The 24,447-nt window shown below is 27.3% G+C and overlaps 1 protein-coding gene across 1 annotated transcript in view; it reads right to left on the bottom strand.

The window, feature by feature from the left end:
• The window catches only part of IRSp53 (Insulin receptor substrate 53 kDa), a 184,469-nt gene that overhangs the window by 146,356 nt on the left and 13,666 nt on the right, over positions 1–24,447 (bottom strand). The window contains exon 2 of the mRNA XM_089179159.1: positions 19,235–19,540. Within this exon, the coding sequence (XP_089035285.1) occupies positions 19,235–19,279 (45 nt within the window). The 5' untranslated portion in view covers positions 19,280–19,540. The remainder of the gene's footprint in view (positions 1–19,234; positions 19,541–24,447) is intronic.

The following is a 24,447-nucleotide window of genomic DNA, read 5'->3' as shown; positions in this document are numbered from 1 at the left end:
ATAATTGAATTGCAATACAGCGCCATCAATTAGAAACTTTCAGAACCTAAAAACTAACCTATAAATAATAAAAATCTTTAAATTAGCAATAAAAATTAACAAATATTTCTTTAAATTATTTTTTTTATGATTCGATTACTTTGTTAGGAGTAAAACGATTTATTTTAATTCTCAAAAAAGTGAAACTATTAAGTTGGAATTTGGATAAATTGCAAGAGTGTTTGACTTTCTGATAATAGCTTTCATTTAGTAGTTTATGTAAAACACGAGTAGGGTTTTCCCTAGTTCAATACATATACAAAGATGGTTACATTGTAAACTCAAGAATTGTGTGACAAGGTAGATACCAACCTAGGTTTCATAAACCTAACAGGAATAGAAAGGCAGAGAGAGAGAGAGAGAGAGAGAGAGAGAGAGAGAGAAATGAAGAAAATTGTTAACGAAGTAACAATATTGACACAAACCTAGAAAACAATTGAATTATCGTACAACCAGTGTATGTGTGTATCTGTGTGTCATACTATCTAACACTAACTATACAAAATGGCATAGTTTGTCGTCTCTTTATCACGACAGGAAGAGTATCTTTCGTTTCTGCGAAACCATTGAACGACAAACTGGAAACCCGTTGGTCGACTAACCCACCTGGGACCACCTACGACCTTCTCGCTATAACCAACATTACATATATGCACACAAATACATATATATATATGTATATATTATACGTGTATATTTCCCTCTTTCTCTTTTTGCAGCTGCAATTGCACAACCTGTCTCGAAGTACCATACCTCTGCTATGTTCTCTCTGTATACACATCATGCACATATATATATATACTAATATATTTACGAATATACTACACAAGGAAGTATCGACTTTCAACCGACTTTTGACCTACTTTAATTTGAAAAAAAAAAAAAAGATGTAAAAAAAGACTGCAATGTAAATTACACTTTTATCTTTACAATGAAGTACTCGAGGGGAAAAGCACACTTTGTATTTTAAAATGGAAAATTTCAATTTAAATTTAAATTAAAGTAATAAAAGTGTGATCTATAAAGATTGTGTAATGTATTCAATGAAAATTATACATTTGAAGATTGAACAAAATTATGATAGTAAATAATAGTTTAAATTAAAGTGATTTAAATTAATTATTAATATATTAATTATATTATATTATTAAAATTAATATAATCTAAATAAGTTCAATTAATTTATATAAATTTAATTAATATAAATAAATTAATTATATTCAATAATTATATAATTATTATATTAAATTATTATATTTATAATTATTATTATTAATATAATTTAAAACATAATTTTATACTAAATATTTAAATAATTTTAATAATTTAAAAAAAAACCATAGAATAAAAAAAGTAGAAAAATTTAATATAAAAACATATAAAAAAATAAAAGAATAATAAAACCCAAACTTAAACACAAACACACAAATAATAAAATTAACGATCCTTTAAGAAAACACAAAAATAACGTTCATCGTATAATTTAGCATAAAATTTGTAAAAAAAAAAAAAAAAACAAACAAACAAAAACTAAAACCAAATAGAAAATCTCATTAATTGCATTAATTAAATCCAATTTAACTGGGCCAATTGTAAGTTACTTGCCGACCATGACACACTTCGATTAATTTGTTGCTTATTTTTATTTCTTTCTTTTTTTTTTTTTTTTATCCTCATTCTCAATACGTTTCATTATTTTCTCTTAAATGATAGAACGAATAGTATGAAAAGGATGAGAAATACATTCAACTATTTTCTTCATGGTTAATCCTTACATGACGTTCAATACTCTGCCAAGCGTAAACAGGAATCGGAATGTTAGACATATATATGTGTGTATGTATATATATATGGGTTAACATATATGTACATGGGTGTACATGTACAGAGACCCATTGGTAATTCAGTTACCAGTTCTCTATAACTTCTACCCCCTCCCCTTCTCCCCTCCCCCCTCCCCTCCCTTCCCCTTTCTCATCCTATTCTAGCATCCTCTAACATAAACCCAGGAGCGTATGCCAAGTATTTACCTTGCTACTCTTCGTGTCCTTCGATTTCTAACTCTAATCATTTTTTATCTACGTGTCTTTCTTTTCTTTCCTTTTTTTGTATTTTTTTTTTTATTTTTTTTTTTAATGTTTTCAGGGACAATTGTTTTTTTGTTTTTTTGGCGGGAAGAAATAATTTAATGTTTTTTCTTTTCCTTTTTCTCTAATTGTACATCAAATTAGCACTGTTAGTGCAGCTAAAGCAGAAAATGTTTGTAATTTGACAAAAATTGGTTCGATAAAGATAGTGTAATATACTTTTTACAATTGTGTACTTGCTTAACCTCCACAGGGATAATTTTGTTTGGCGGGAGAACAAATTTTGGCGGGAAGAAATGACTCAATGTTTTTTTTACTTTTTCTCTAAATGTACATCGGAAATAATTCTTGCAAGCAAACTAGATAATGTTTACTTCTCTGATTGAGTTATGAAATTTGTTATCAAATGAATTATAATTATAAACAATTAAACGTTCATACATGTGGTCAAAAGTGTGAAGAGGTTAGAATGAAATTATTTTCTTGAAAAAAATACAAATATAAACAACAGAGTAATATTTTTGTTCAATTAATCGTTTGAATTAATAAAAATTGGTTCTATAAACTTAGATTAGAATACTTTTTATAATTGTGTACTTAGTTAACCTCTTTAGAGACAATTCTTTTTGGCGGGAAAACGAATTTTGGCGGGAACAAAAACTTAATGGTTTTGTTCTCTTGTTTTTTAACTGTACATCAGAAATAATTCTTGCAATCAAACCTAAAATTGTTTACTTCTCTGATTGAGTTATCAAATTTTTATCAAATTAACAATAATTATAAACAATTAAACGTGCACGTATTATAAGCAAAGGCGTGAAGAGGTTAAATTCATTTGATTTAAACTCAACGTTTTTTTATCAATCCATTGGGTGATTTTTTTTTATTTTATTTTTTCTTACGATCAGTATAATAAAAAATAATTGTAAGATAGAAAAAAAGATTGTTATATAAATCGTAGAATTCGTATAATTACTTCCTGTACAAGTGTATGAAGAAACAAAGACGGAAGTTTTTTCGATTTTTTTTCCTTTTTCTTTTTTCTTTTTGTTTATAATAAGCGAAGTATATATGTATGTAGTTGAGTAGTAGTACTCGTAAATAGGAAAAGAAAAAAATTCATCGTAATAATAAAATCGTTCGTAGATTATAATCGTTCTAATGGCGCAAGAGTGAAAGTTTATGATTTTAATAATTAGAAATTTAATATGAAAAATATAAGTGAGTATAAAAAAAAAAAGAATAATTTAAAAAAAAAAAACAAAAAACACAAGTACAAATGTTCAAACAATCATCAATAATAATATAAAATGAATAACAATTAATTGATTAAAATAAATCAAAGAAAATCAAATCAATTTAATAGAATCCAAATAAATGAAATAAAAATTCTAAAATTGTAAACAATTAAAATTACAGAAATTTGATTAAAAAAAAACTAAAATTCAATTGACGTATAAAAATGAAGATACACGAATTAAAATAAAAAAATAAAAATGTGAAGTGTCGCTAAATAATATAAAAGTAAAAAAAAAAAACACAAACACACACACACACAAAATTTATGGATCATTTGTAATAGTTGAAAGTATAATAAACACTTTTGATTAAAAAATACAAAAAAAAAAAAAAATAAAAAACAAATCAAAAATGAAATTTATGAATTAGAATAAAACTGTGAAGAGTGGTGAAATGATGTGGAAAATAAATTTTAAAAAATAGAAATATATTTACGGATCATTTACATTAGAAAATAATGAATAATAATAATAATAATAAGAATATAAAATCTGTATATAAGATGATAATGAACAATTTAACAGATGGTTTAATCATTTTCTAATAAAATCATTGAGAAGTACAATTTTCTTGACGAAAGGTAAGAAAAGATATCGTCGTTTGGTATTAACGACGAGAAAGTTGCTTTCGCCCTGGAGAAAGAAGAGATCGACACACAGAAACACACATAGAAACGAGTAGTAGTATAGTTGTCCATTAAAACTTGGATTTCCCCCCCCCTCTCTCTCCCCCCTCCCCCTTTTCCTCACTGTCCCTCTCAACAACCATGTAAGATTCAGGGCCGTATAAATTCGAATGATACAATGTAACGGTACACTTCTATTATTTATTGTTAATGTATTATAATAATATTTTATTTATCATTTTATATATAATAATAATAATAATAATAATAATAATAATAATAATAATAATATTTATTGTAATGTATAATATAATATATAATTATTGTAAAAATTGAATTAATTTTAAATATTACATTTTCATTAGAAAATATTTCAAATGTATTTGAATGTATCAAAAATATATATATATATATATATATATTTTTTAATTTATTTATTATTAATATATTAAAATCAAAATAATTTAAATTACAATAATAAATATAATATTTAAATTAATAAATATTATTATAACAGAATTATTTGCATAGAAATTTATTCTTCTTACCTTACGATTAACACAAAACAAAAATAAAACTACACAACTAGTCCAATAGGTGAAAGTGTTGATTTAAGGAAACTCAAAAGAAAAAGGGGGGTTTGGAAGGGGGGCAGGGGGTGGAGGGGATAGAAAAAAAAATCGTTGGGTAGTAATGAGATGCTTCGGTGATGCATAATGTTAATCGTCATGCTTCGTGTACTGCAACACCAACATAACACAACACCATCGTCATCGTCATCATCATCATCATCATCATTGGAACACCATGAAACTGACGACTGTTTTCACCGAGGAAACGAAAACGAAAGAAAAATTCTTCAAGAAACTAGTTCATCGTCGTCGTCGTCGTCGTCGTTGTTGTTGTTGCTTTTTTTTTTTATGTGTGTGTGTGTGTGTGTTGATGTTGTTGCCACTTGCTTTGCAGGAATATCGGTTGGTAACTGTTTAAGGTCAAAACGTGATCTCTTTCTCTCTTTCTTTCTTTTTTTTCTTTTTTTTTTTTTTTTTTGGTTTACCTTGTCACGAAAACAGTTCTCTCGAATTAATGGAGTAAGAAACAAACTAAACGAAGAAACTGCTCGAGCGAATCTTCTTCCTTCTTCTCGATCTCGTTTTAAAGAGAAAACTTTTCATGTCAACGAATAATCGATCTATCGATGATTTTTATCAGATCGATTTATATATTTTCACTTTATTATATAAAATTTTATATTTAATGTTTATTTGATCAATGATCTTAAATCTTATCTTAGTATTCACGTTAACACATTCCCGTGTCAAATCCTATTTTTTTTTTTTTTTACCTAAAACCAAAATCAATCATTGCATGTAATTATTAATTATTGTAAATATAATAACAATTAAACAAACTTATGTGCATTATTTTATATTATTATGTTTATAATATTTTAATAGGAATATTTTTTGTTTTTTTGATAGAATTTAATTGGTTATAAACGTAAATTTTGAGTACATCAAATTAATATGTGTAATGGTAAGTGTAACCACCGATGGTACACGTGGCACGGAACGTGTTAATCTATTTTGTATTATACATATATATAAATATATTAATAATAAAATAATTTAATAATTGAACTATCCTATCTTTCAAGTTGGATGAAACTGCACACAGTGTTAATCTACGTGTGTGATACCTGGTTTTATTTTTAAAGGTAAGATAGCAATTGTGTTTCATGACACGATGATACAATTCACGTTATACTAATTCTTTATCTTTTTTTTTTTTTTTATCATTCTCTCACTTGTACATTTATTCGACAGATTTATATGTCAAATAAAGTGACATCCCTTTCTACCACCTTTAACCCCGGGTTTCTCTACCCAATCCATCCTATTCTTTTAGCCAACTCGATTCAATTGGCCAATTCCTATGGTACAGAATTTTCTAGTAGTAAATTCTCCGAGGACTTAGGCTTCTTCCGACCAAGTATTTCAGTTCGATCTATCACCTATTTATCTATATATCTATCTATCTAGGTATCTAGTTATCTATCTATTTATTCTCTTTAAGAATTTACCTTTAACTTTTGTACAATTTCTTGTTTTTCTGAAGTTATTTTTTTTCAACATTTTATCGATCTTTAAATTCCTTTATAAAAATAATCTTAATATATATATAAATTACGTGTCACGTTGTTTGTCCGCAATGGATTCCTAAACTATTGAACCGATTTTAATCAAATTTTACACAATGTGTGCAGTTTCATCCAACTTGAAAGATAGGATAGTTTATATCTCTTAATTTATAACAGATGGCGGTATAAGATAATTCGTTGACTTAAAGACGCGTGTATCGGACTGATTGTGAACCACAGCAACGCGTGGCAGGGCACCCCTATATATATATATATATATATATATATATATATATATATATATATAATAAATTATTAGATGAACCTAAAATAGGAACCACATTTTTATTATAATAAATATATATATATATATATATATATATATTTTTTTTACACCTGTATGGTGGTAGATATTACCAAAAGGTTCCAACACGTACTACCATCATCCTTTTAGGATTTCAACAATATTCCATAGAAAGAAGAAAATTTATTACAACGTTATAATGAATTTCAAAAAAAAAAAAAAAAGCTATATATATATATATATATAAATAAAGTATGATGAAATAGAAAGAGAAGGTTAGATACAGGATTACATGAGAATGAGAGAAATGAAGATAGAAACGTAGGATAGAGAAGAAGAATCGAGTATATGTGCATGTGTATTTGTATATATGTATATATGTATGTGTGTATATACACGTGAGAAATAGAATTCCATCTACCACACCTAGGTCGAGATGACTTCCTATAAATATTCATGTGGAATTTCTGAAGCCATGAAAGCAAGCATCCACTTCGGTACCACGTGCACGCATGCATCTCCCACCCTACACCATAGCTTCTCCTCCCCATTCCCATGCCATTTCCTGCATTTCGACAATTTCTTCCGAACGAACTAATGAAAAATGTCAATTGTCATTGTTATTTGAACTCCATTTGTTGTTCATTTAAAAAAAAAAAAAAACAAACAAACAAAATGATTCATTTGTAAAAATGTACAACTGTATTTTATCATTTAGAATGTGCTGCAAAGAGTAAAAAGCATTTGCTGATGTACAATGATTTGAAATGATGCATTGAAAGAACGTCGTCACTTAAATGCATTTTTCTTGTTACGTCTACCAACCATAGAAAAAAAAAACAAAAAACCAACCATACTAACTCTACCCACGAATAATCGTAAATTACACAAGCGGATAAAAGTAATCAATTTTTGCAATAGAATTTAATAATTTTCTTTTCTATGCTTATATATTATTAGTTTCTTTTTTCTATAACTCTTATCACCACCATTACACATACTAAAAAAAAAAAAAAACATTTTTATATAGAAATTATTTTCTCATAAAATAAAAAGGAAATTATGAAAATGACAAAAACACATACATACACATTATCATTCGTGTAACTAATTATCATTCGAATTATTATTATTAATATTATTATTATAAATAATTTTATTGCAAAAGAATTGTACGATCGAGATTGCAACATTTATATTTTTTTTTCTTTTTCATTTAGTATAACCAATTAAACAGAATATATTTTACACGATTTAAAAGTATAATCCTGTTAATAGATAATTTATTATTATTATTATTATTTAAAGAATATTATGGTAATAAAATGTACGATATGATCGAACGTTGTGAATTATTTCACCTAACACATATCTCTCTCTCTCTCTCTTTCTCTTGTGTATAATAAAAAAAAATATATATATATTATTCCAATAAAATTATTAATAATAGTAATAATAATAATAATAATAATAATAATAATAAAAAATAAAAATTAAAAAAAGTAAAATAAAATCAAACTCGTAGAATGTATTACAAGAATTACGCGAATTTTCCAATGCATTCCAATATTTAAAAATCTAAATAATAAATGAACGAGAGAAGGTGGATGGGGGGTGGGGTGTGGAGGGCAACGGGGATTAAAAAGTATTACGAATGAACGAGTATCGAAATTTTTAATGGTAAAAAAAAAAAAAACAAAAAAAATTCATTCCCATTGATTCTGTTTCTTTTCTTTTTTTTTATTTTTTTTATTTTTTTATTTTAATGTTATAAATTCAATCGACACACACGTTCGACAAAATTTGCATAAACGAGACACAGTAAAGTCATCCCTTGAATAGATAAAATTATAATTGGCTAGTAGCCAATTTCTTCAACGTTTATTCAATGTTTTTTTTTTTTTTTATTGTTTTTTTCCTCTCCATTGACCATCATCAACCTCCCTCCCATCCTCTTCTTCCTCCTCCTCCTCCTCCTCTCTACCCTCAACAACCACTTTATCTATCCTTTAACCAATTTATTGTCTGACCATTCTGATTTTATTCATTTCAATCAAACTTTCTGAAATTCTTCACGAATTATTTTTTTTTTACATAAATAATACAATACTAAATAAAAAAAAAATAATAATAATAATAAAAAAAGAACATATCGATGATAAAATGAGTACGTGCAAATTGTAACTTGTGTAACATCGAGATAGTAACTTCGAGTTTCGAATTCCGATCGAACGAACGAAATCTCAAGGTGGAAGAATTGACGTCATTCTGTGATTGCGAGAAAAACCCTGACAGAGAATCGAGTCTCTACCTAGTAAGAAAAAGAACAAAAGAAAAAGAGAAAGAGAGAGAGAGAGTGAGAAGAGAAGAAACGTTCGAAATTCCTGTCAAGTTCGATTATCGATTATTCAAGAGATCTTAAGAACTCCGTTCTTATAAATTGAAAAATCGTGACTCGATTTCGTTTCTTTCCTTTCTTTTCACGAAAATCACAAATTCAATAAAATATTATCCTCTTCAAATACCAAAATAAAATATATATATATATATATACATATATGTGTGTTTGTATGTGTGTAATATATAAATTTTGTATTGAGTAGAAAAAAATATTAAAAATAGTTCAATAAATTATTTCAATATTATATTAAATATATATTTCTATTATTTGTTTGTTTTGTAATTTGTATATTTGTATATTTGTATATTTGTAATTTTGTATTGAGTAAAAAAAAGAAAAAATATTAAAAATAGTTTAATAAATTATTTCAATATTATTTTGAATATATAAATTTTTATTACATTTGTTATTTTAATAGAAATATACTTTATGTATATTTAATATAAATTTTGTAATTAAGTAATAATAATATTTTAAAGACAGTACTATAAATTATTTTATTATTATTATTATTATTATTATTATTATATTAAATATATTTTATAAAAATATAATTCAAAAAAATAATTCCAATATAAAATACCAGAGTATTTTTTTATTCAAATTTAATTCTACGATACTTTTTATTTATTCGTTTTATTTTCTAAACGTACCATTTCAAATAATTTATTACGATTTAAGATATACACATTTAATTCGAACATTTTAATTGTTTTTATTATTATCTTATATTTATTTATTTATTTATTATTATTATTATTATTAATATTATTAACATTCAAATCGCGTATATAATAAATTTTTAGTATTTATATTTTACCGTACGAAAATTTCATGAGAACTTCGATTCAAAAATCGGATTCTTTATTATTTCTATGAAAGAGAACGAAGAATTCATTAATTAAAATTCACGGAGACGAAAGTTTCTTCTTTTTTTCTTTTTTTGGTTGGGGAAAAATTTGCGTGTGTGCTACCACATAAAAAACGTTCGATATTAAAAGAAGATAATTAACTTTTTCCTTTTTCTACCATCCTCTCTCTCTCTCTCTCTTTTTTATTCAACTGGACCAATTGAACGAGAAAAACTCTGATTCGCGAAACGAAACGAAACGAAACGAAACGAAACGAAAAAAAAATAAAAAAATAAAAAAATACCCTGCTACTACCCGGGATTCCACAAGCTCGTAAGCTCGTAGTGGAACTAACTCTCGTAGAACACACGCGAACAACGATATTTTATCGAAATTGCATCGAGATTTCGATTATTAACCATTTTTTCCCTACCCCCGAGTCTGTCGTTGGTACGCACACACATTTTCACCCCCCCTCCCCTTCTTCTACCTCTATATATTCTTCTTCATCCCCTTCTCCACAACCCCCATCCCCACCCTCACCCCCGTATCTTTCTACTTCTGCTTATTTCAACCCCCCTCTTTTTTCAACCATTTTATCATTCGTAATTTGAGTATTAACGTGTGTTCGTTGAATGAGATATTTTTTATAATATTTTAATTAAATATTTTTTTTATAATAAATTTGCAAAATGAATGTTTCTTTTTTTTTTAAACAATTCAAAAGACTACATCTTTTTTCTTTTTTTTTTAAATTAATAATTCATTGTTTCAGTATTTATTATTGAAGTATTATACTTCGTACTGTTTTTCTATGTTTTAATTACAATTATTAATATTCATTTAATATTGAATTTATTACTATTATTTATTTTAATGATTTAACTAATTGTTTTTTTTTTTTTAATTATTTGATAAATTAACTATTAATATAACTATTATTTATTCGATAAAAATTATTAAAGTTTTTTATAATATTTTTCTTTCAATATTATATATAAACTACACTAAGTGGTCTTTAGGTGCTGAAGATGTATCGTCGTAGGCGTTCAGTGATAAAATAGGAGGAATGTACCTTTGTACTGGCCCAACAGGGCGCATGTGGTGGGGATGCGAGAGTTGGGGATAGCCATCATTAGCGCTTCGATAGTAGCTTGTACTTATTCGATACTCGTTACGAGTATCGATCAAGAATCAAACGAGTGCATATCAAATACAGCTAGTTTTCGTATGATCATTTCGAATCGTACACAAAGTTACATAATAATTTCAAATTATTTCATATATTTACAAATACCTTTTGTTTATAATAAAATTATATTATTATTCCTTAATCTCACACATATATATATATATATATATATAACTGTTCTTTTATTTACAAATATCAATAAAATAATAATTGTTACAAAATATCAATCTCTCAACCTTAAATTAATCTTCTCACATTTGTTAGTTGCAACTTTTCATTGCATAAAAATAACAAATATTCCAAGGAAGACAAGAACAAAAAATAAATAAATTTACGAGGAACATATTTTATATTAACGTACGTACGTATATGTTCAAATTATATTTACACGTTCGCATATATTACATAATATATATGTATATGTATATGTCTGTGTTATACTCGTAATAATAAAAACCGACAGAATAAATGACGTTCTTTATTAAAGCAAAAGAGGGGTGGTTCATACAGGGAAGAGAAAGAGACCTTGAAAAAAAATAATATATATATATAGAACAAAAAAATAAATAATAAATTTCTCTCTCATAATGCAAAGAAATAATCTACAATCCCCCCACCCCCACCCCCACCCCTCTTTCCCTCTCTCCCTCTCTCTCTTTCACTTCCCTTTTATCATCCTTTTTATCTCTGCTTTTTCTAGTAGGGAAAGAAAAAGAAAAAAAAAAAGATATTATGGTGTTCGCTTTTATGGTTCGACAATAGCTAAAGTATTAAAGCATTCCCAGTTGAGGGTAGGGGTGGGTGTTGGGGGATGGTTGACTCGTATCACCACCATATTGCGAAATAGTAATGAATTTTTTTCCTTTTTCACAAAGATCTAACCGAAGTACAATATAAAAGTGTAGGAGGGTTCTTAAAAAAAAGGGTCTGAAAAGAATAAAAAAAAAAAAGAAGAAAAATGAAAGTAAAGAAGAAGAAGAAGAAGAAGAAGAACAAATTTATTTCTATCAAGGAATTTGAAAAAGCAACCAAAGAAACGAACTTGCAATTGAATAAGAAACACCCCCTCTTATTCCTTTTCAAGATAGGGAAGAAAAGTGAAAAGGAAAGAAGAAGGGGGGAAGGGATGGTAAAATGGGGGTAAGGATAGAGGGGTTGGGATTGGGAAGTTTTTAAACCGACACAATCTACAAAATGAAAGATATTAAAAATTACTCCCTTCGACCGTTAAGAAAGGATATAAGGGGGTGTATTACTACCCTTGCTGAAAAAAGGGTGTCCTCGACAAGTAGTTATAATGAACGGCCTAATGAACATGCACAACGATGAAAGGGGAACGTGGTGTTACCACCCTTCGTTAGAAAAGAACACGTGTTACTAAAATGTAAGTTTTATTATATTATACCGTAAGTATCTTTGTGGTGTAAACCATGATCGACGACACGTGCATGGGTTTTTTTTTTTATTCTCTTTTAACGATCATCGTCATGTACACCCTTTTTTGTCAACTCTTCAAACCTATTTTCTTCCCTTTTTTATTTTTTCTAGAAATAATGATAAGGGAAAAACAAGTGGAATGTCACGCACGATTGAAAGGGTTAAATAGATTTTTTTTATAGGGTGACAATTATTTTCAAATATAATATTTAAGTGTATGAGTATATGTATGTGTGTGGTTTTTTATTTTAATTTTTACTATGATAATATTGAATATTTCAATGGTTTTCTTATTTCAATTCTACAAATTGTAATAATACAAATTATGAATAAAATTAAATTAAAATTAATATAACTAAAAAAAAAAAATTAATAAAATAAAATTAAAACAAATTACAAATTATTAATAGGTAGATTTATAACAAAATTATTATATAATTTCAATTAAAATATATTTAAAAATATTTTCTTTTTTAATTATATTTTAATCTTTTATTATTATAATAAACATATTTTCAAATAATTTTGAATAAATCTACTAATCTATTAATTTACCACAACTAGAAAAAGAACCACCAAAAAATCTGTAATATAAAATATCATTAACATAAAATAAAAAAACAAAACAAAAATTGTTAAAATAAAAAATTACAAACTAATAAATGAACAGAATCAAGGTCACTGAATCAATCAATCAACCAATCAATCAATCAATCAGAAACGAATGAAAATTTATTCCCAATATCGAATGAAGAGAAAAAAAAATAACGAGAATAAGCAGATGAGTTAACGGAGCTATCACGTGACAAGGTTTATGGGGATGAAGATAGAAGAGAAGGGGTGGTTACCCTTTTCCTCCTACCCCCTTCTCTTCTACACGTTGACAAGCGAGCCCCATGGCGAGAATATATCACGAGACACGCGGTTATGTTTCACCGAGAATATTGGGAAGGGGACCCCTTATATACCGGGTGACTCGTAGTGGAAGGGGTTGTTGAAAGTGGGAAGGATGAGACACGGTGATTGGATAACGCTAAAGGGTGGAATAGGGGGGAGTAAAAGAGATAGATATCTCCGGTAGATATTAATTGGCTTCCGATCTATGATCGAAACTACCCCCCTTCTACCCTTCATAACCCACCCTCGTACTCACCACGTGCCATACGTTAACATCGTACCTATCGCATTATCAAGTGTCTGCGTGCTTTTAAACCAACCCCGTCAGGTTAATTCTTCCTACCTTTACTCCCATTACCTCTACTACAACCCCCACTACTACCCCTATCCATACTATAATTATATTCATATATTGTGAAACCAACGGTTTATTAGTTAATAAATTATTGGATTGTTTAACATTGTGGAATTATTTTATGGTTTTGTTTATGAGTCATTTTTTACTATTTTTTATTTTGTTTAACAACCATTTTTTTCTAAAGGTTTCCCTTTTAGTCGCCTTTTACGACAAGCAGGGATTACTGAGGGGGTATTCTCTTCCCCGCCGCCCCCACGGGGTAATTTATTAACATTTTTTATATTTTATCTAAATTTCATTATAGTATATTTCATTTAAATTATTATATATTTAGTATTATTTTATATTTGATTTATTATATTGTTGTATATCTTATTTATTATATTTATTAAATTGCATATTTTATTTATTATTATTTGTTATATTTTATATACATAATTTATTTATATTAAATTCATAATATTTTTTATCTAATTTTTATTATACTTATTATTATATAATATATCTAATATTTTATTATAAGAGATTACAAAAACAATAACAACACAACAACACGCGCAGGGTCACCCATCCACTTACTAAACGTGACCAAACGTCTGCTTGACTTTGATGATTGGACGGAAACAAACTACTCAACGTAACCAGACTCTTAATCTGTATATATATATCTTATTTATTATATTTAATAAATGTTATTTAATTTGTGATATTTTAAATCTAATTTGTAACATTTATTATACTTTATATCTAATTTATTATATCTATATATATTTTGTACACCTAATTAATTATACTTATTATTGTATATTTTATATCTAATTGTATTTTGATTTGTTTTAACAAATCAAAAATAGATACACTGATTTATAACAGATTAAATCCTAGTATCTTTTTATTTATTAAAATTTATTGCAATAGTATTACGTAATTTGTAAAAAAAAAAAAAGAATAAAATTCGAAATAAACAATTTTAAATCTTACAAATTCATTTAATTAAATAACAACACTTTTACATTTTGATACATGATAAATGATACCTAAATATATACACACATACACACGTGTTAAAGTTCACGGAAAAATGTTTCTATCGATTAATATCAACAACAAAAATGTCTGAGAAATATTTGTTTACAAATCTGTCTGATGCAACCTTTGTTTTAATTTTTATTTTTTTTTTATTTTTTTTTAATATGTGCAACTCGTCGGAAACGATACGTTTTTAATTATATATCCGAGTGGTATTAAAAATCCGATTCGACAAATAACACGGGGATAAAATTCTTTAGGGAATTAAAAAAAAGAAAGAAAAAAAAGTATTTGTCAAACGTTTTTCTTTTTTCCTCCGCGAACTATTCGATAATTCTCTAACGAGTTATAAAACGTTGGAATTACGTACGACGACGAGAGATGGAATTCGAGATGAAAGTTTTTTTCTCTCTTTTTTTCTATTTTTTTTTCCTTTCTTCCTCTTCTTCTATTTTATTTAAAAAAAAAAAAAAAAAAAAAAAAAAAACACCTCTTCTCATCGATAATTACGGTTAATAACTTTCCGTCGTTGGTTGGAATTTATCAACGTTAGGTTTAAATCGATTAGAAATAAAATAAAAAAAAAAAAAATGAAAAAGAAAGAGAAACAAAAAAGGAGAAAATGTGAAATGGAAAAATAAATTTTCAACAAAAGTGTTGATTAATTGAAATCATTTTCTAATTCAAATCCTCCTTTTAACCTTTACAGTGTTATAAACGCATATATGCGTTTGTTAATATTAATGTAAAATATATATACATATATAATGTAATGTTTATATTAATAAATGAAATTATTTTAATTGGTATAATAATAATAATAATAATAATACGTGTTCTGTATCGATGTTGAGATGTTATTACAAGATGTATCCATCACCCACCCCTTTATACACCCCCATCTCATCCCCAACACCTTTGTGTTATCAATTTCTAAAGAGAAAATAGATTACAAAAGCCGATTATATTCTAGGGAAACACCAATGTCAATATTTAGATCATTACAAAGTCTTCCACCTTCTTCTATATATATATTTGTGTATATGTGTGTATAGAGATACACATACATACACATATACATACACGTGTAATATATAATTAAGTATTTTCTATCGAGAATGTATGTTATACTAACTAACTACTACTACTACTACTACTACTACTACTAGTATTACAAGCAACAAACTTTACTTTGAAATTATTTCATCGCGTCAAAGTATCTTACAAAAGAATTCTATAAACATCGTTTTCAAAGTATACAAGAAGCTAATTAATAGGTAAAGCCAAGGTATCGTTAAAAATAGACAACATTTTACTCATCTCAAATTAAATTTATAAAAATATAATAAAATGTTAAACATATCCAATAAAAAAAAAAAAAAAACAATACAATTAATTCAATCAAAATTAATTTCAATTAGAGACAATTAGATCAAACTTATCTATCATTTGTAATTAATTATAAAATTATTTAAATGATATAAATACATTAAATAAATTATAAAATTATAAGGGAGAGAAATATTAATATAATTAATAAATCAAACAATTAATAATTAATATAAATATATATTATTAATAAATTATATTAACATAATTAACAATCAAAATCAGCTCGTCACATTTGATTAACTTGTATCCTAAAAAAAAAAATCATTTTCTTATAGACACCCTCTAACCTACATTTCCTTATTGTTTTTCCCATACGTTCCCATTTTGTTTTTTTTTTCAATGACAAAAAAAAATAATAAAAAATATAAAATTAAAAATACAATTAAATAACAAATATAGAATATCAAATATAAAATATAAAAATAAAAATATTAATAAGTACATTTACATATTGGGATCTGTAGCACTTGAATACGCTATCTGGTGGCTAAATTCAAAATTAGAGTACATAAGTCGAATTGCTACGACGCCACGTGGGATCCTCTAGAACTTGAATACGCTATCTGGTGACTAAATTCAGAATTAGAGTACATAAGTCGAATTGTTACGCCACGTGGGATCTTCTAGCACTTGAATACGCTATCTGGTGACTAAATTCAGAATTAGAGTACATAAGTCGAATTGCTACGACGCCACTTAGGATTCTCTAGAACTTGACTACGCTATCTGGTGACTAAATTCAGAATTAGAGTACATAGGTCGAATTGTTACGCCACGCCCCTGCAAGAGATCCCAATACTACTATACTTATGTATTTCATATACATACTATGATACTAAAATGAAGACAAGGGTTTTCTCGAGATAATGGTAGGTACTTCGTCTAACAGTAAAGGTGAGAAGGTTGACGCCTACAAGTAGAAAGGGATGGAAGATTGCAGTTTGAAGGAAAGCTTGACTGCCGAACGACTAATAAGATTACTTGCCGTCTAATCATTTTCGCTTCCGCGCTTCCCTTTCCCTTTCCCTTCCCTTTCCCTTCCCTTTCCACCCCTTTCCTTCCTTCCTTCCTTCCTTCCATCCTTCCCCGTTGCTTTCAACGACGCAACCCTCTTTAAGCTACTCTCCTAACCAACCCCAACTAACTATACCTATGTATATATATATATCTATATATATGTATATATGTATATATATAGGTCTCTGTTACTCTCTTGCAATATGGATAATTTTCCTAGACGACACCTAACTATCGGGAAATTCTGTGGCAAAGGGCTTCTAACCTTTCTCCTAAGAAACACACACACACATACACATATACACATCCATACGCAACATATATGCACTCATGTTGAAGAAGATTTCGAATTTTGATTATAAATAAATTGCTTGTTTTATTTTATTTTTTGTTTTTATTATTATTATTATTATTAACAAACTTTGCAATCTTATATTATATTTGTTTTATTTTTTAATAAATTAAATTCATTATTGTTCACCACCATAAAACATTTTTAATTGAATTACTCGCATGTATTAGAACAACTAACAAGTAATGTCGCTTTCTAGCCTCAAAATTCAAAGAAATAAATTGTTCTAAACAAGTTTTGATTATTAATCAATAATTAAATTAATTAATCACGTTATCAACAAATGTTTTTTTTCTATTTGAAATGCCAAATTTTTAATATCGTAATGTTAAAAATCATCAATCGGTATTTTGATATTTAAAATATTAGAAATAATTTGACACGCGTAGTAACGACCATTACTTTTCAGCTCACCCCCCCCCCTCGCCAATATATGTGTATATGTGTATGCGTTTTATTATAATTTAAATTTAAATTAAAATGAGAAGATTGTAATTTTTTTTTTCTTCTTTTACAGTTTCTTCTTTTTTTGTTTTTTTTTTGTTTTATGATTCTATAAAAATTCCATCAAATTCCTAGGTAGAATAATTCCCAAGGGTTTCCATAAGCAAGTTGCCTACCACTATCCCCCCCTCCCCTCCCCCTCCGCCCCTCCGCCCCTCCCTCCCTCCTTCCTCCTACCCTATCATCAGTCCACGTTGTTGGCATCCGTGGAATTCGAATTTCCCGCGCAATTGAACACAGTGGAAAATACTAAATTAGATAACACACCGAGCACCGGTGAGAGAGACACCGTATTCAAGGATTCTATGGGGGATGGGGGATTATTGGCAACGAGCCAAAATTATGGCGAAAGGTTTCCTTTTCTCTTCTTTTTTCTTTTTTGGTTTGAAAAAAAAAAATGATGAGAAAATACGGATAAAGTAAATATTGAGTTTGATGGTTTCATGTTGTTTTCATACCTTTTTGAATTATTCTATAAGATTCTTATAGAAATTATTATATTATGAAAATTTATGATAAATTAATTTTACGATGAATTATACAATAACAATATTTAATAATTTATTAAATTGATTTATTTATCGATTTATTATTATTTTTTAATGTGATTGAGATTGTACTATTAAGTAAATGAATATTTAATTAAATTATTTATGAATAAATTAAAATTATTGAACACCCATTTTAAATATGTCCAAATACTGTATTTGAATTTTTATAAATCAAAAGATTTAATTTGTAATTGTTTAATGAATAAAAAAATATTCTATACACCACGTTAAATTATTTTATTAATAAATAAAAAAAATTACTATTATATTACTAAATTATATTATATTACTATGACTATTACTAAAAATCTTACTAAATTATTTTCAAAATATAGACAAATTATTTATCATATAATAAATATTATAATGATATAAATTATTTATCAATATATTTAATTTATTTACCTTTGTTTTTTTTAATTATACCTAAATCACTAGAAAAAAAACCCCCAAATTATTAACTTTAATAATTACATTTAAAAAGAATAATATTTTTAATATTAATATTTTTGTTAAATATTAATTTTGTTAAATTAAATAATTAAATAATTTAATTAATTGAATTTATGTTAAATAATTTGTTTAATGATAATATTTGTGTTCAATTAACTTAATCAAAAAACATAATAATAATAATAATAATAATACAATTACACAATGCAGATTATAATTGATTAAATCCACGTGTAATTTACTTTATAATATAAATGTAATAATTAATTAATAATTAATAATTAATATTAAATATATTTAACTTACCTTGTATATCTCGTCGACGAGTCTCGTGAGCTCTTCGGTCTCCATGATGAGTGGGGTGGGCGGGGGAGAGGGGTGGATGTTTTCTCCCTTCTCGTCTAAAAACTCCAACTCTGTGTCACGGATTTCACGAGATGCTCATATTTTTCTGTCCACCATAGACCGGATTTCACGTGGCCGTTCCACTTTCCCCGATATAGAGAACGCTTGGTTGAATATCGGAAGCAACCAACTCACAACTTGCTTCTTCTTCTTCTTCTTCTTCTTCTTCTTCCTACTTAGTTTCTCTCAATTTCTTTCCTTTGCAATCTGTAACAAAAAAAAAAACAAACAAACCAAAAATATAAATCGTCTGAAGTTTAAAATTTAAAAAAAAAAAATCCACATAACACCAACGTAAAATTCACAAACTTTTGTAATCACAAAACAAAAGAAATAAAATTTGAAAATACCCCCTTGAAAAATTATATTAAAAAAATAAAGAAAAAAAAATAAATATTTATAATACCACGAAATGTTTATGGACCTTTTATAAATAACAAATGAAAATTAAATTAACAAACAAACCAAAAAGATAATCGTACAATCTCTAAAATTTGAAAACAAAATCCTAAAAATGAATGTACAATCATTTTCCACATAACACCAACGTAAAATTCACAAAACTTTTGTAATCAAAAAATAAGAGAAATAAAATTAGAAAAAAAAAAAAAAAATCCGTAAAATACAATATTACAAAACAAAAACCAAAACAAAAAACACCCCTTAAGAAATAAATCATGATAATTTCATGAGATGTTAATGATAAATTTATGCTGAATGTTTAAATCCGTGCAACTAGCATTACTCATTCGTCGAACTAAGAGAGGTCACGTTTTCCACGGGTACTTTCATTCCGCAAGGACACCCAGTATGCGAGTTAAGTTTATAGAGAAAGACATAGAAATAGAAAGAGAAAGAAAAATAAAGAAGGAGAAAGAATGATAGAAAGAAAGAAATAAATATAGAGAAGAAGAAGAAGGGGAAAAAAGCCGCCGCATAACTTCGATGTTTTATACCAATACAACGTCTACTACACGCGACGACGAACGACGATTGCTGCTGCTAACTTCTATCCTTTATGCATCTGTATGCATTTGTGTGCATTTGTGTGCACATAGTCGAACGGTTAAGGTGTCACGGATCGACGAACGAGAGTCTATCGCAGGTTTGCAACCTGATTCGAGAGCAGTTCGAAATCGAGAAATCGTGAAAGCATTATCTTTAGTTTTAGTTTTAACTTGGCTTAAATAATTAATTTATAAATAATATATAGGATGATAACTATTTTTATAATATAATTTATAAATAATATATTTTTATAATATTATACAAATATATTTGAAATATTATAAAATTAAAATATTATAATCTTCTTCTTAATGTATATATATAAATGACGTGTCACGTTGTTTGTCCGCAATGAACTCCTAAACTACTAAACCAATTTTAATCAAATTTTCCACACTGCGTGCAATTTCAGCTAACTTAAAAGATAGGATAGTTCATATCTCGATTTATCTTAATATATATAAATTACGTGTCACGTTGTTTGTCTACAATTTACTCCTAAACTACTGAACCAATTTTAATCAAATTTTCTACACTGTGTGCAATTTCAGCTAACTTAAAAGATAGGATAGTTTATATCTCAATTTATAATTGCAATTGACTTAATGACGTGTGTATCGGACTGATTGTGAGCTACAGCAACACGTGGCAAGTCTTTTTATAATAATATATTATTACATTTGAACATTTATTCGTAAGCTATTCAATTTTTATCTTTTTTTTTTTAAATTAAAAGATTTCATACTTAATTATACAAATATTTAATTACATTATTTTAATGTTAAACTCTTGTAAACGTTTAAATTTGATAACTTTACGAATTATTTTCAAATTTTACGCGGATTGCAACAAACCGTGTTTGCATTTGGACAAATCGATTTGAAAGATCAAATGGGGAAAAAAATTGTTTTTTCTACGATTTAAAAAATGTTTTTCTCAAAAAATCAAAAAAAAAACTTACAAATGGAAATGGTTGAGACTATATTACTCACAGTTACAAACATTTAAATCTATTTGATCGATTGCGAACCAATAAACGTTCAACGTGTGACGATACGTAAAAAAAAAAAAAAAAAAAAATAACTTGGAATACAAAAAATACATGAAAACTTGATAAAATATAATTTCTTTCTCTCTGTGTGTATGTATATATGTGGGTCTGTTTGTAGATTTTTTGTAATATTTGTATAAATTGGAAAATTTTGTTTGATAACGAGAAAATGAAACTTTTTTTTTTTTTTTTTTTTTTGATAGAAAGAGAGAGAGAGAGAGAGAGAAGAGATCAAAGAATGAAAAAATCAAAAAAATAAAAATATAAAAATCGTTTGTTTACTAGGATTGGTTTCTCCCATTTTAAAAAACACGTTCAATGGGAGGATCACGTTCGAAATGCATTGACGTAAATCAATAACGTTCATTTTTAAAATATCTTTCCTACACTCGATTTTATTTCTTTTATTTTTGCTTTCTAGATAAAAGTAGAAGAGTAGGGAAAAATTAAAAGAAAAAAAAATAACTAAAAAATATAAAAAAAAAAAAAAAGAAAAGAATTTCATTATCTTATCATAAAATGTGCTTTGAATGAATACCTGTACAAATGTCACGTTTTTTTTTTTTTTTTATTGATATTTTAATTGAAATGTACGATAACGTATAACACGTTTATTATATTAATAATTTGTTTAAAAATTCCAATTTTTTTTCCTACATCTGTCATTGAAATTTTTTATTGATAATATTATTAAAAAAAAAAAAATAATAAATTTTCAATTACTTTATCTCTTCAATTTAAAATAAAATTCATCAACGTTAACCTTTAACTACCAATAATACTAGTTTTAATCAAAATAATTATTCTCACTAACATTTACTACTTACGATCAAAAAATTGAACCTAAATTGAACCTAAATTGAACCTAAATTGAACCTAAATTGAACCTAAATTCATTCATTCGTTTTCATTCGCATTCTTTCATTGTTTTTCTCTTTCTCTGATAATAAAATGGAATAAAAAATTGATTGATTTAAATTCTGATTAAATCATCAAAACGTCTCGCTATCGTAGATGAATTATCGTAGGTTCTCACTTTCGTTCGTTACGAGGACATACAGACAGATACACAGACAGATACACACAGACACATATACACACATACACAAACACAAGTTCGTTATGTCATTCTATGCGTTGCATATTTAATAGAGCGGTCGATAACCCAGTCCTAGTATGTGTGTTGTATGTATTTGTGTTGTATCTTCTCAAATCCGTGCCACTCTCACTTTTCTAGATCGTATCACACTTTTTCTTACTTTTTCTCTTTCTCTTTCTCTATCCAATATATATATTTCTTTTATAGGATAAATTTCTCTTCCAGAATGTTTCGCAACATTTCATACAGTTTAAACCATATATATATAGTTTAATTATATGAGAATATATGAGAAAAAAGTAAGGTTATGTCGTATGCAAATTGAAATAATTTATGGAGGGTAAAGGTAAGGAGTAACATCTCTGTTATCGGAGAAAATTTGTAAAAGTGTCCAGCATATGTTATAAATAATAGTTCAAAAACCTTCCAGAATGGCGCTGGTGTAGACAAAAGGTATGGTATGAATGTAGCAATTGTAAACGAATTGAAGTATGCCTTATTAAAATAATTTAATATTATTGCCGACTAAAGTAGTTAATTATTGAAAATGTCAACTACTTGCGTAGTACAAAATAATGTAATTGTGAAAAAGTGTCCAGCGTTTTCTATAAATAATAGTTGAAAAACCTTCCAGAATGGCGCTGGTGTAGACAAAAGGTATGGTATGAATGTAGCAATTGTAAACGAATTGAAGTATGCCGAGTTATGTAATAATGTAGTAAAATATAACCTTCAAGAATTATTATGAGAAAACAACGTGTAGCTAGAGTGATTTTATTTCGTGAATTGTAAATAGTACATTTATTGATTTTTTATCATTTAATTTGATAAAGTATTATGAATAACAAAACAATTATGGGTAAAATGTTGTGTTCCTTGTTTATTTCTCAATCCTACTCTAATAATATTTGGCGCTTCCTTTAAAATTTACCCTAAAGCTACTGTGGCGCCACTCTAATTGAATGCATTTCGATGGACACTTTTCATATACGAAGATGATACTCCTTATCTCCACCCTCCATAAAATGAATTGTAATACAACGCCATTTACTAAAAACTTACAGTAACCTAAAGATCTAGAGATAACCTTTAAATAATATAATTCTTAAATTAGTAATAAAAAAAAATAACAAATAATCGCGAAAATTAATTAAAAACTAACCTATATCCTAAATTGAACAAAATCATACGAAATAAAATAGATTTCATTAAGATTGATTCAATATTATTTAAAATTAATAAAAAAAATTCGCGGAGAATTTCTTTACAAAATTTTAAATTGTCCAATGATGACGACATTGATTACGCGCGCCATCTCTGAGCGCGTGATCGAAGCCTTCAACTATAACAGTTATTTCGAAATTCATTTTTTCCCCCCAGTAAAACTTGGCGGTCTGAGGATTTTTGTTTGAAGAAATATTTGCAAAAGAACAAAAAAAAAAACTCCCAAATATTTCACGAATGCTGTGGTACAGGAAAAATCGTTTTATCAGAGAAGAAATAAAATTAAATCAAAATAAAGAGAATAGGGTGATAGCAATGGCGGAGTTCATAACGAATAGGAGATTTGGTAAAAGAGTAAACGAATGAGAAAGAGAGAGGGAGAAAAATAGTAGATGGGGTTGGCTGTAGGTTGGGATGGGGTGGTGGTGGGGAGGGGAGTGGGAGGGGGGGGGGTAAAGAGCAAGAATCACGGAACGTCCAATAAATTTTCAACGAGGAAAAAAAGCGATTTCCGTATCGAACGAAGCATGGCTCTGCTTTGGCCGAACACTTTTGCGAAGGAGAGAAAAAAAGAGAAAGAATGAAAGAAAGAAAGAGAGAGAGAGAGAGAGAGAAAGAGAAAGAGAGAGAGAAAGAGAAAGACCCGATAAAATACTTTGCCGTGAGAAAGGCGCAGTCCGCGGAATTCAGGACAAATTCCTGGTCGTGCGGTGAGCGACGTCCTTTTCGTTC

This window comes from Polistes dominula, unplaced genomic scaffold (assembly GCF_049000335.1).
Source record: "Polistes dominula isolate Pdom_NZ unplaced genomic scaffold, Pdom_raw_medaka contig_37, whole genome shotgun sequence".
In the NCBI taxonomy this organism is placed as follows: Eukaryota; Metazoa; Arthropoda; class Insecta; order Hymenoptera; family Vespidae; genus Polistes; species Polistes dominula.
Note: the sequence above shows the minus strand (reverse complement) of the source record. Positions and strands in the feature narration are given on the sequence as shown.